At 38.6% G+C, this 13,404-nt stretch overlaps 1 protein-coding gene across 3 annotated transcripts in view; it reads right to left on the reverse strand.

Annotated features, from left to right (window-relative positions):
* The window catches only part of col4a6 (collagen, type IV, alpha 6), a 174,088-nt gene that overhangs the window by 75,812 nt on the left and 84,872 nt on the right, over positions 1–13,404 (reverse strand). For all 3 annotated transcript variants that reach the window (XM_061961131.2, XM_061961130.2, XM_061961129.2), the window contains exon 4: positions 9,424–9,501. In XM_061961131.2, the coding sequence (XP_061817115.1) occupies positions 9,424–9,501 (78 nt within the window). The remainder of the gene's footprint in view (positions 1–9,423; positions 9,502–13,404) is intronic.

Consider the following 13,404-nt stretch of genomic DNA (forward strand, 5'->3'; position numbering starts at 1 on the left):
CATATATATATATATATATATACAGTATATATATATAAATGCATATATATATATATATATATATATATATATATTATATATATATACATATATATATATATAAATGCATATATATATATATATATATATATATATATATATATATATATATAAGCGGTAGGAAATGGATGGATGGAAAAATAATACTCTGTAAAACAACAACAGTGCAGTTGGAGAAGAAGCTGGCAAATTCAAATAGTTGCAATACAGCTTGTAGCCATGTGAGGGCAGTAGAATGCACAGAGAGACCAAATGGGGTTTGGCTAAAAAATTAACTAATGTTGGGTCTTTTTCTTTTGTCATTTTATGAATAAAAACACAAACACCTCGGCCCTTCCTCGACTGAGCAACACGAGTGTGCGTCTGCGCGTGTGTGCATGTGTGTTAAAGCTTTTAGCACAACTTTTCCATAATTTGTGGTTCCTATGACTATAGTAGGCAAGATGGCCATTGCTTTACCACCCAGGTGTGTTTAGATGACGCTTTAGAGTGAAGACGAGCGCCTCAAAAGGAAGATAACATGCCTCGAAGGGGCCTTGACATGCGTGTTTGTGTGTAGAATGAGAGCGCATGAAAGGCTTTGGCTGATAAGACTGTGCTGTACATTCATCTGGCCTTCATATTATTACACACACACATGCACACACACAGCAAACACACAATACAAACCAATAAGAGATGGTGCGGTTCTTTTGGATGATAAGACCAAGATCAAAGTCATTCAGGCTTGCCAACATTCATTATCCGAATACAATTTGAGCATGTGTGTGTGTGTGTGTGTGTGTCTACAGTCCCATCATCCACTGTCATTCCACAGTCAATTATGTGTGGTTTCTCCTCCAAAATGTACAGTAAAATAGCTTCATCTACACTAGTTAGCCCTAAAGTGAGGTAGCATTAACATGCTTGTCAAAGGGAAATAACCCAAGAATGGCGAGTTTGACATCAAAGCAATCTATACTGTAGCGAGGTTTTATCCCTCTTATCGAGACGGAGAGCCCCTACTGCTACGCCCTTATTTTACTAAGGCGCTCCACGCTCTTTTTTTCGATAAAATCAGTCTCTGGTGTCTTTTTGGTGGTCACGATGTGTACACAATGCATCACAATTCATTTGCAACAGCTTAGCATGGTAAACCTCTGCAAACGTTGATTGATGTATCCTATGCTCATTTCATCCATTAGAGCAGGGGCGTCAAACTCAAATACAGAGTGGGCCAAAATTTAAAACTGTACACAGCCGCGGGCCAAGGATGAACAAATTAACCTTTTAATAGGGACCCAAACAAGTTTTGCATTGAATATTGAACAAGCAAGGCTTATATAACTCTATAGTGACATGCAAAATCGAGTTTCAAATAATAATAATAATAATAATTAAAAAATATCAATGGCATATTAAAGACAATTTAAATAAAAATTGAATGCCTCTTTTCTATTTGCAGCCTTCTGAGGTAAATATCAACTATTAACATTTTCCACAGGCTAATACATTTGAAAATAAAATAATGAATAAACCAACCATTCAGGACTTTAAACTGCTCAGTTTGCAACACATTGATCTAATCTGATGTGCCCAAGCCAGATACCTGCCATCTTGTCTTGGATGCTAGTTCATTAATGTCGGGGCTCAGGCTTTGAGCTGAGGCAACCTTCATTATCGAACGAAGGTGTTCATCAGTCATTATATCTCGTCCACCCGGACCACAGTCTTGGGGGCGTGCCTTAAATGCACTGCCTTTAACGTACTCTACGAGCTATCGTCATGTCCGCTTTTCATCCATTCCAACATCGTTCAGACCCAGTCACAAGATATGTGCGGCTTCGGTACGCACACACGAGCGAATGAACCGCATACTTCATCAACAGCGATACAGGTTACACTGAGGGTGCCAGTATAAAAAACTTTAACACTGTTACAAATATACGCCACACTGAATCCACACCAAACAAGAATGACAAACACATTTCGGGAGAACATCCGCACCGTAACACAACATAAACACAACAGAACAAATACCCAGAATCCTTTGCAGCACTAACTTTTCTGGGACCCTACAAAATACACCCCCGCTACCACCAAACCTCCCCCCCCCCCCCCCCCCCCCCCCACACACACACCTTGTAGCGTCCCGGAAGAGTTAGTGCTGTAGCAAAGACTTACTGTGAAACAAAGATGGCATCCACAAAGTACATCCGAACATGACATGACAATCAACAATGTCCACACAAAGAAGGATAAAAACAACTGAAATATTCTTGATTGCTAAAGAAGAAGCTTATCGACTACGGTGTCGGCACGGACTACAAAGGCTCACGCGCGCAAATTTTCAGGACTTATGCAGATCCCAAATACAGTTTAGCAGGTACCTGAAGGTAAGAAAAGTTGCTTTTGAATAATATTGCAAAACAAAACGCCAGACAATATGTCCTACCTTATACACACACCATGATAATACTTGTATGTTGAAGCACAGAACAATCCATCAAGCGGTGCGGCTTCACAGCTTACCAAAGTCATACTAAAACATTTTGATAGATTTTTGAGCGCCGTGTGTAATGTGCTATATTTTCAATGGAACATAACATTTTGATGTTGTTTTCTTGAGTCATATTGCAGTCTACACGTATCTCTTATGTGTGAAGTGAAGTGAAGTGAATTGTATTTATATAACGCTTTTCTCTAGTGACTCAAAGCGCTTTTACATAGTGAAACCCAATATCTAAGTTACATTTAAACCAGTGTGGGTGGCACTGGGAGCAGGTGGGTAAAGTGTCTTGCCCAAGGACACAATGGCAGTGACTAGGATGGTGGAAGCGGAGATCGAACCTGGAATCCTCAAGTTGCTGGCACGGCCACTCTACCAGCAAGCTATACTGCCATCTACTGGTCACAATTATCATTTCACCACACATTGTTATCTCTGAATTTGGCCTCCCGAGTGAAAAAAATTGCCCAGGCCTGGTCTAGCCACTTTCTAAAGGTATTTTCAGGATGAGCCATTTTGTAGGCGGACTTATTTACGTGGCTCAATTTTGACTGTGTCTTCTGTCCGTCGTCTTTGTTGTACCGGTAGTTTTTAGTGCTTCCATAGCGAGTTTACTGACAGACATAAGTTAGAACTGTACGTTAATCTATATAAGAAATGGCAATGGCAGAGGATGAATGCCACACAACAAGGGGATAAGAAGGACCTGATTGACGATACAATGGCGGCCAAGCGCAAATTTTTAAACCTTATGCAGATTCCAATTCGTATGTATGTAAGAAAAGTTGGTTTTGCATAATATTGCAAAACAAAACGGCAGATAATGTCTCTTTTAAAGATGACATTTACACACGCCATAATAATACTCGAAGGCTGAATTGCAGCATGTCTGACTACGGTAGCCGCAATGCGCCGGCAATTCATCAAGCGATGCAGTTTTGTGACTTACCAAAGTCATACTAAAACATATGGACAGATTTTTGAGCGTAATATTTATATTCTCAATGAAACTGCTTGCTAACATTTATTAAACGGTCGTCAACTTGCAGTCCACGTGTGTCTCTTGTGCGACTGCCATCTACTGGTCACACCATGAACCAAATAAAATTGCTTTGAGGTCGGTAATCACAATCAGACTTAATCCGTACATTAGGCGCACTGTCGATTTAAAAGAAAAGAAAATATTTTAAGTTAAGTTAAGTTAAAGTACCAATGATTGTCACACACACTAGGTGTGGTGAAATTTGTCCTCTGCATTTGACACATCCCCTTGTTCACCCCCTGGGAGGTGAGGGGAGCAGTGGGCAGCAGCGGTGCCGCGCCCGGGAATCATTTTGGTGATTTAACCCCCAATTCCAACCCTTGATGCTGAGTGCCAAGCAGGAAGGTAATGGGTCCCATTTTTATAGTCTTTGGTATGACTCGGCCGGGGTTTGAACTCACAACCTACCGATCTCATGCGCCTTATAGTCTGAAAAATATACGGTAGCTTAGCATAGACTGATGTACCGTATTTTTCGGACTATAAGTCGCAGTTTTTTCATAGTTTGGCCGGGCTCCAGTGCGACTTATATATGTTTTTTTCCTTTTTTATTATGCATTTTCGGCAGGTGCGATTTATTCTCCGGTGCGACTTATACTCCGAAAAATACGGTACATTGAATTAGTTATAACGTCTTTAATGTGCAAAATGTATCAAAGTGGTCCCCGCATCCTCTGTGGAAAAAGTTAGGACACCCCCGTGATAAAGGCTTTTATAGCATTTATAGTCTCTTATTCATTAGCGTGATCATTAATTTAAACAGAAAAACCCAGAAACAACTGACAAAAACTGCTTTGTATCCTTTAAAATTGAGGTTATCTCACCGGGATTGACGGTCAGCAAAATTCCAAAAAGTAAAACCACCAAATGAGCACCTTCACGCAGCCCGACAATAACCGTTAAAACGTTCAATCATAGCATTTAAGCCGGAGTAAATGGCCGTCAGTCGCTGTGTTATCTGCCACAAGCTGGTAAGTGCAGGCTTGTGTGTCGGACGGTAATTGTCGTTTGGACGCGGGCAGCAACTTCAAAGTGCACACATGGTGTACACTGTCTAGTTCATTCCTAAATGTGTGTATTTTGACATTGTTGTACTCTGCCCAAATTATTTCTGTTGCACACTTAACGGAAAAGGAGATCACAATATTTAGCCCATTTTCAACTGTTCACTACTCTCTAACCCCAATGGGTTGCTCCTCTGTCGCACTTATTTCAAATGAGTCCCTCCCCTAGCCATACGTAGCCAAGATGGAGACAATTGAGGCTGGGAAGCGCCAAGCACCACACACACTCACCATTTTGATTGCTTTAAGAGCAACATGGGTCGTGGTTAGCGCCTTGCATGGCAGCTCCCGCCATCAGTGTGTGAATGGGTGTGTGATGGTGTGTGTGTGAATGGGTGAATGTGGAAATAGTGTCAAAGCGCTTTGAGTACCTTGAAGGTAGAAAAGCGCTATACAAGTATAACCCATTTACCATTTAATAGGGATGTCCGATAATGGCTTTTTTGCCGATATCCCGATATTGTCCAACTCTTAATTACCGATATCAACCGATAACGATATATACAGTCGTGGAATTAACACATTATTATGCCTAATTTGGACAACCGGTTATGTTGAAGATAAGGTCCTTTTTAAAAAAAAATTTATACAATAAAATAAGAAAGAAATTAAAAACATTTTCTTGAATAAAAAAGAAAGTAAAACAATATAAAAACAGTTACATATAAACTAGTAATTAATGAAAATGAGTAAAATTAACTGTTAAAGGTTAGTACTATTAGTGGACCAGCAGCACGCACAATCATGTGTGCGTACGGACTGTATCCCTTGCAGGCTGTATTGATATACAGGTAAAAGCCAGTAAATTAGAATATTTTGAAAAACTTGATTTATTTCAGTAATTGCATTCAAAAGGTGTAACTTGTACATTATATTTATTCATTGCACACAGACTGATGCATTCAAATGTTTATTTCATTTAATTTTGATGATTTGAAGTGGCAACAAATGAAAATCCAAAATTCCGTGTGTCACAAAATTAGAATATTACTTAAGGCTAATACAAAAAAGGGATTTTTAGAAATGTTGGCCAACTGAAAAGTATGAAAATGAAAAATATGAGCATGTACAATACTCAATACTTGGTTGGAGCTCCTTTTGCCTCAATTACTGCGTTAATGCGGCGTGGCATGGAGTCGATGAGTTTCTGGCACTGCTCAGGTGTTATGAGAGCCCAGGTTGCTCTGATAGTGGCCTTCAACTCTTCTGCGTTTTTGGGTCTGGCATTCTGCATCTTCCTTTTCACAATACCCCACAGATTTTCTATGGGGCTAAGGTCAGGTGAGTTGGCGGGCCAATTTAGAACAGAAATACCATGGTCCGTAAACCAGGCACGGGTAGATTTTGCGATGTGTGCAGGCGCCAAGTCCTGTTGGAACTTGAAATCTCCATCTCCATAGAGCAGGTCAGCAGCAGGAAGCATGAAGTGCTCTAAAACTTGCTGGTAGACGGCTGCGTTGACCCTGGATCTCAGGAAACAGAGTGGACCGACACCAGCAGATGACATGGCACCCCAAACCATCACTGATGGTGGAAACTTTACACTAGACTTCAGGCAACGTGGATCCTGTGCCTCTCCTGTCTTCCTCCAAACTCTGGGACCTCGATTTCCAAAGGAAATGCAAAATTTGCATGGTTGGGTGATGGTTTGGGGTGCCATGTCATCTGCTGGTGTCGGTCCACTCTGTTTCCTGAGATCCAGGGTCAACGCAGCCGTCTACCAGCAAGTTTTAGAGCACTTCATGCTTCCTGCTGCTGACCTGCTCTATGGAGATGGAGATTTCAAGTTCCAACAGGACTTGGCGCCTGCACACAGCGCAAAATCTACCCGTGCCTGGTTTACGGACCATGGTATTTCTGTTCTAAATTGGCCCGCCAACTCCCCTGACCTTAGCCCCATAGAAAATCTGTGGGGTATTGTGAAAAGGAAGATGCAGAATGCCAGACCCAAAAACGCAGAAGAGTTGAAGGCCACTATCAGAGCAACCTGGTCTCTCATATCACCTGAGCAGTGCCAGAAACTCATCGACTCCATGCCACGCCGCATTAACGCAGTAATTGAGGCAAAAGGAGCTCCAACCAAGTATTGAGTATTGTACATGCTCATATTTTTCATTTTCATACTTTTCAGTTGGCCAACATTTCTAAAAATCCCTTTTTTGTATTAGCCTTAAGTAATATTCTAATTTTGTGACACACGGAATTTTGGATTTTCATTTGTTGCCACTTCAAATCATCAAAATTAAATGAAATAAACATTTGAATGCATCAGTCTGTGTGCAATGAATAAATATAATGTACAAGTTACACCTTTTGAATGCAATTACTGAAATAAATCAAGTTTTTCAAAATATTCTAATTTACTGGCTTTTACCTGTATAATGTAGGAACCAGAATATTAATAACAGTAAGAAACAACCCTTTTGTGTGAATGAGTGTAAATGGGGAAGGGAGGTTTTTTTTGGCTTGGTGCACTAATTGTAAATGTATCTCGTGTTTTTTATGTTGATTTAATAAAAAAATAAAAAATAAAAAAAAACTCGATACCGATAAAAAAAACCCGATACCAATAATTTCCGATATTACATTTTAAAGCATTTATCGGTCGATATTATCGGACATCTCTACCATTTAACATTCGAGTGCATTTTGTCATACTTCTCAGTATTAACGCACTCAAATGGAATACTTCCACCAGTATACTTCAATAGATATCGTGTGCACACTGTGTACTAAGTTCCTAAGTAAATCAATTTTAATTGAAATTGATTTGATTTGGGACAAAATATTGCAATATTTACCCTACACTTGGATACTGATGGTGAACTGCATGTTTCTATTGCGGTTGTCCCAATACCATTATTTTGGTACCGGTACCAAAATGTGTTTTGATACTTTTTGATACTTTTCTAAATAAAGTGGACCACAAAAAATTGTATTATTGGCTTTATTTTTACAAAAAATCTTGCGGTGCATTAAACATATGTTTCTTATTGCAATCAAAAAAATTTTTTGGCCTTAAATAAAGTATACTAGAGAACTTTTTTAGTAGTAAGTGAGCAAACAAAGGCTCCTAATTTGTCTGCTGACATATGCAGTAACATATTGTGTCATTTCTCATTCTATTGTTTTGTCAAAATTATAAAGGACAAGCTGTAAAAATGAATTATTAATCTACATGTTCATTTATTGTTAATATTTGCTTACTTTCTCTTTTAACATGTTCTATCTACACTTCTGTTGAAATGTTATAATCACTTTTTCTTCTGTTGTTTGGATACTTTACATTAGTTTTGGATGATAACACAAATGTAGGTATCGATCCGATACCAAGTCGTTACAGGATCATACATTGGTCATATTCAAAGTCCTCATGTGTCCAGGGACGTATTTCCTGAGTTTATAAACAAAATGGAAATTTAAAAAAATGGAAAAATTATTTTGTGACGATAAAAAATATAGATGTAATCATAGTAGAATCGACAATTTTACTTGGTATCATTACAGTGGATGGCAGGTGTAGATCCACCCATGGCCTTTGATTACATTCAGCCGCGCTATTTTTTGTTAGCGTTGACGCCGGTGAGCTATCGTATCCTCCTACGGTGTGTAGTGAAGCATGTTTAGCTATTCCTCGTCCTGCAGGGATGATACTTGTAAGAAACGTACTTTATTTGTCGCCATGGAGGCGAGGATTAGTGATTTAGAAGTAGCTAAAACACTGCCGACTGCGGATCGATATTAGCTGCTAGCTAGCTAGCCATGTCTTTTTCAGTGTTTCAGTGTTATAACTACAGATGTCCGATAATATCGGCCGATAAATGCTTTAGAATGTAATATCGGAAATTATCGGTATCGTTTTTTTATTTATTTTTTTTCAATTAAATCAACATAAAAAAACACAAGATACACTTACAATTAGTACACCAACCCAAAAAACCTCCCTCCCCCATTTACACTCATTCACACAAAAGGGTTGTTTCTTTCTTTTATTAATATTCTGGTTCCTACATTATATATCAATATATATCAATACAGTCTGCAAGGGATACAGACCGTAAGCACACATCATTGTGCGTGCTGCTGGTCCACTAATAGTACTGATCTTTAACAGTTAATTTTACTCATTTTCATTAATTACTAGTTTCTATGTAACTGTTTTTATATTGTTTTACTTTCTTTTTTTATTCAAGAAAATGTTTTTAATTTATTTACCTTATTTTTTTTTAAAAGGACCTTATCTTCACCATACCTGGTTGTCCGAATTAGGCATAATAATGTGTTAATTCCACGACTGTATATATTGGTATCGGTTGATATTGGTATCGGTAATTAAGGGTTTGGTCAATATCGGAATATCGGAAATCGGCAAAAAGCCATCCCTAGTTATTACTTCACCTTTATCGTCAGTTTTTAAGTCAAAATGCGTCGATTCTCCCCTTTTTGTCTTCACACCGTGTCTGCTTGTAAGTACTCTGTGATTGTGCGCTGCCAAACATGCTCCTCTGCTTGTAAAACCATCAATGTCATAACATGACGGTGCGCCGTCATGCCCGTTAATTAAAAAAAAAATGTTTTAAATTGGGAACCAGTACTTTTCAAACAGAGTATAGTACCGTTTTTGATTAATTAGTACCGCGATACTATACTAGTACCGGTATACCGTACAACCCTAGTTTCTATAGTGTGAAGACACTTATGCACTGAAAAGACAATGTGTAAATATGAATAAACTCAGACGCATCCATGGATGCAAAAAGCGCCAAGATGGCGGTAAGCTGAAGACTCACCCTGGCGCCCTTTTCTGGGTTGCACCTGCATCCTCTGCTGCAGTCCAGACCGTAACACGGCTCATCAAAGTTGGTCCCCTGGGGAGACAAGGGAGTGCTTTAAGATCCTTTGACAGCACTTAAAACAAACATGTCACATACATTTGAGTGTTTCAGGATTCAAACACACAACTTTGCATCTTCTGAATTCGGCGTGAACTGTAGATTAACCTAACGGGCTCAGGGTGGCATTCCTGAGATAGCTCGCAAACACACACAGCGCTTTCAAACTTGATAGGGGAACATAAAGAAGGTTTTTATAAGCCGTCGTATGAGTGACATAAGCTCATATAGACCACATGCTGCGAGGCTGGACCACATAAGGAGACAAGGGAGACACCCTTCAGATTGGGTCACCTCCACATGCATGTACGACAGCAGGGTTTTTAGGGTCAGTGTGGGGTCAGGGGTCACATTTCAGCGCGATTAGGGGATTAAAAGGGTGATGGGGGGGCCAATGGATGATGAAGGTTATGAGAAAATGAAAAGTGATGAAGTAGAGGGGTGATTTGGGTCCCAAAAAGAAGCAGGGTTCAACACCCCCGACTGTTAGGACCCCCAGAAGTCATCATGAGCTGGCCTAGACGTGTTAAACCCATTAAAACAGGGCCTGGGAAAGACAGCAAATACATACTTGAATTTGGGACAAGGACATTAAATAACATATACAGAAATATCTTAATTTGGTTTTAAACCAGATTTTTCCCCATAGTTCTGTTTCCAGTTCACTAATCCATACAGCAAAAAAAAAGTAAAGCTATTTATTACAGTACAGTGGAACCTCGATTCACGAACGCTATATCTACAAACCCCAAAACCAGTGAAGTTGGCACGTTGTGTAATCCGTAAAATAAAAACAGAATACAATGATTTGCAAATCCTTTTCAACCTGTATTCAATTGAATAGACTGCAAAGACAAGATATTTAACGTTCGAACTGGAAAACGTTGTTATTTTTTGCAAATATTTAATGTAATAATTTGATGCCTGCAACATGTTTCATAAAAGCTGGCACAAGTGGCAAAAAAAGACTGAGAAAGTTGAGGAATGCTCATCAAACACTTATTTGGAACATCCCACAGGTGAACAGGCTAATTGGGAACAGGTGGGTGCCATGATTGGGTATAAAAGCAGCTTCCATGAAATGCTCAGTCATTCACAAACAAGGATGGGGCGAGGGTCTACCTCTTCTACCTCTTGTTACTCTCGGTGTCTCCTAGCCGCTCAGGCAAATCATATTGTCTAAAAATTAATTTTCTCATCGATAACGTGACAATGATAAATGTTGATGAACATCAATGTTAATTAATATTAAATGACAAAACGGATTATAAAGACTATGTGTGTATATATATATATATATATATATATATATATATATATATATATATATATATATATATATATATATTTCAAGTAAATCCCACAATAGCGCCACCATGTGGTGCAGGGGTGTCAAACTCATTTTAGCTCTGTGAAAATCTGTGCACACGCGGGCCGGACTATTAAAATCATGGCATTAAAAACTAAAAAATAAGGACAACTTCAGATTGTTTTCTTTGTCTTACTTTGGCCAAAAGTAGAACCTACACATTCTGAAAATATTACAACAAAAATATGGGAAAAAAATACCGGCAGCGGTAAAGTTTAGATTAGGGATGTCCGATAATGGCTTTTTGCCGATATCCGATATTGTCCAACTCTTTATCATATATCAACCGATGTATGCAGTCATGGAATTAACACATTATTATGCCTAATTTGGACAACCAGGTATGGTGAAGATAAGGTACTTTTAAAAAAAATTCATAAAATAAGATAAATAAATTAAAAACATTTTCTTGAATAAAAAAGAAAGTAAAACAATATAAAAACAGTTACATAGAAACTAGTAATTAATGAAAATGAGTAAAATTAACTGTTAAAGGTTAGTACTATTAGTGGACCAGCAGCACGCACAATCATGTGTGCTTACGGACTGTATCCCTTGCAGACTGTATTGATATATAATGTAGGAACCAGAATATTAATAACAGAAAGAAACAACCCTTTTGTGTGAATGAGTGTGAATGGGGGAGGGAGGTTTTTTGGGTTGGTGCACTAATTCTAAGTGTATCTTGTGTTTTGTATGTTGATTTAATAAAAAAAATAGAAAATTTAAAAAATCGATAATAAAAAAACGATACCGATAATTTCCGATATTACATTTTAACGCATTTATCGGCCGATAATATCGGCAGGCCGATATTATCGGACATCCCTAGTTTAGATCCATGAAGGAAAGAATAAAGTAACTGATAAATTTACATATGCATAGAAATGTGTTTTCTTTTGTATTATTTTTTTTACATGAATTAAGTGATGTTTATGACAACCTTTTTACAAAACACAATATAGAATGTGGGATATAACAGGAAATTTGTTTTCAAAACGGTGAAAAAAAAGTGGGACCCCAAAAATTTACTGTGGGACCCCATTTTTATGACTTGATGGGAGGGACCCCATTTTGAAAATTCCTAGCGCCAACACTGATGGAGTATTGGTGCGTGCAAAACAGCAGCAGGCGGCTGTGGCCTGCGGGCCGCTTCTAATACTAATCAAATTTTGAAAATGTAATTTTGTTTATATATTATATGCAATCTGTTGTGTTCCCAATTTTTTTTTCATTGTACATGAATGAAGGTGTGTGTTGCTGAGCCCGACTTGAACATTATCTGGACCGGACCTGGTTTTAAAAACCTTTTAAACAAATCTAATTTCATTTACAACCTGGTCTGGTGAAGATGAGGTCATTTTATTTATTTTATTTAAAAAAAATTTTAAAAAAAAGATAAATAAATAAACATTTTCTTGGATAAAAAAGAAAGTAAAACAATATAAAAATAATTACATAAAAAATAGTAATTAATGAAAATGTTAGTGGACCAGCGGCATATACAATCATGTGTGCTTCAGGGACTGTGTCCCTTGCAGAAGTGTTGTCTATGTTGTGGGAACCAGAATATTGGTAGCAGAAATAAACAACCCCTTTTGTGTGAGTGGGTGTGAATGAGTGTGAATGGGGGAGGGAGGTTTTTTTGGGGGGTTGATGCACTAGTTGAAAGTGTATCTTTTGTTTTTTCTATGTTGATTTAATAAAAATAAAAAATAAAAATAAATAAAATAAAATAAAATACAAATCAAATATCATCCCGGGGGCCATAGATAATTCATTTGTGGGCCGGATCTGGCCCGCCGGCCTTGACTTTGACACATAGGGTTTGTGGTGTATTTGTCAGAAAATAGTAGCACAGAAAACATTGTTCTGACAAATGTTTACACTGCAGCGGTTGAAAAGTAAAAGAGACAAGACACACAAAAGGATGTAAAGAACAACAACAAGGTGTATGTGTTTCACCACCTCGGGCCATCAGCATCAGCACACCCAAAGATTACCGCGGTGATGGAGGGGAGAGGAGTTTGGCACAGAGAATAAGGAGAGAGAGAGAAAAGGAGGGGAAAGGTCAGCGGTGCAGGTCTCTGATCTCCTGGACTTCTGTAATCACCGTGACAGAAGGAGGCCAAGAAGGCGAGCATTGGAACGGACACAGCACACAAACGTTATTGAACTAAAACACAACCTGACTTTTTTTTTTTTCCTCTTAATCATCATTTTAGTGTCCTGCGCGATCCTAACCAGTTGTGTCTGTGTCATATTCAGTCATTGTTGTGCAACATAATCCAGCCGGAGCCTGAGGGGGTGTTGGCGATGTGCACGGGACACTGATCCGTCCACACCCAGACAAACAGATGCTGAGCCCGGCGGCGCCCCCAGGTTGAACACACGAGACGCTATGGGATGTTCAGGTGGAAGACGAGCGCACGCACAGGTAATAGAAAAAATAAACAAGGCTCGAAAACAGGCATGGGATACATAAAAGTGATGGGATTCCTTAGTGCGGT

This window comes from Nerophis lumbriciformis, linkage group LG05 (assembly GCF_033978685.3).
Source record: "Nerophis lumbriciformis linkage group LG05, RoL_Nlum_v2.1, whole genome shotgun sequence".
NCBI classification, from domain to species: Eukaryota; Metazoa; Chordata; class Actinopteri; order Syngnathiformes; family Syngnathidae; genus Nerophis; species Nerophis lumbriciformis.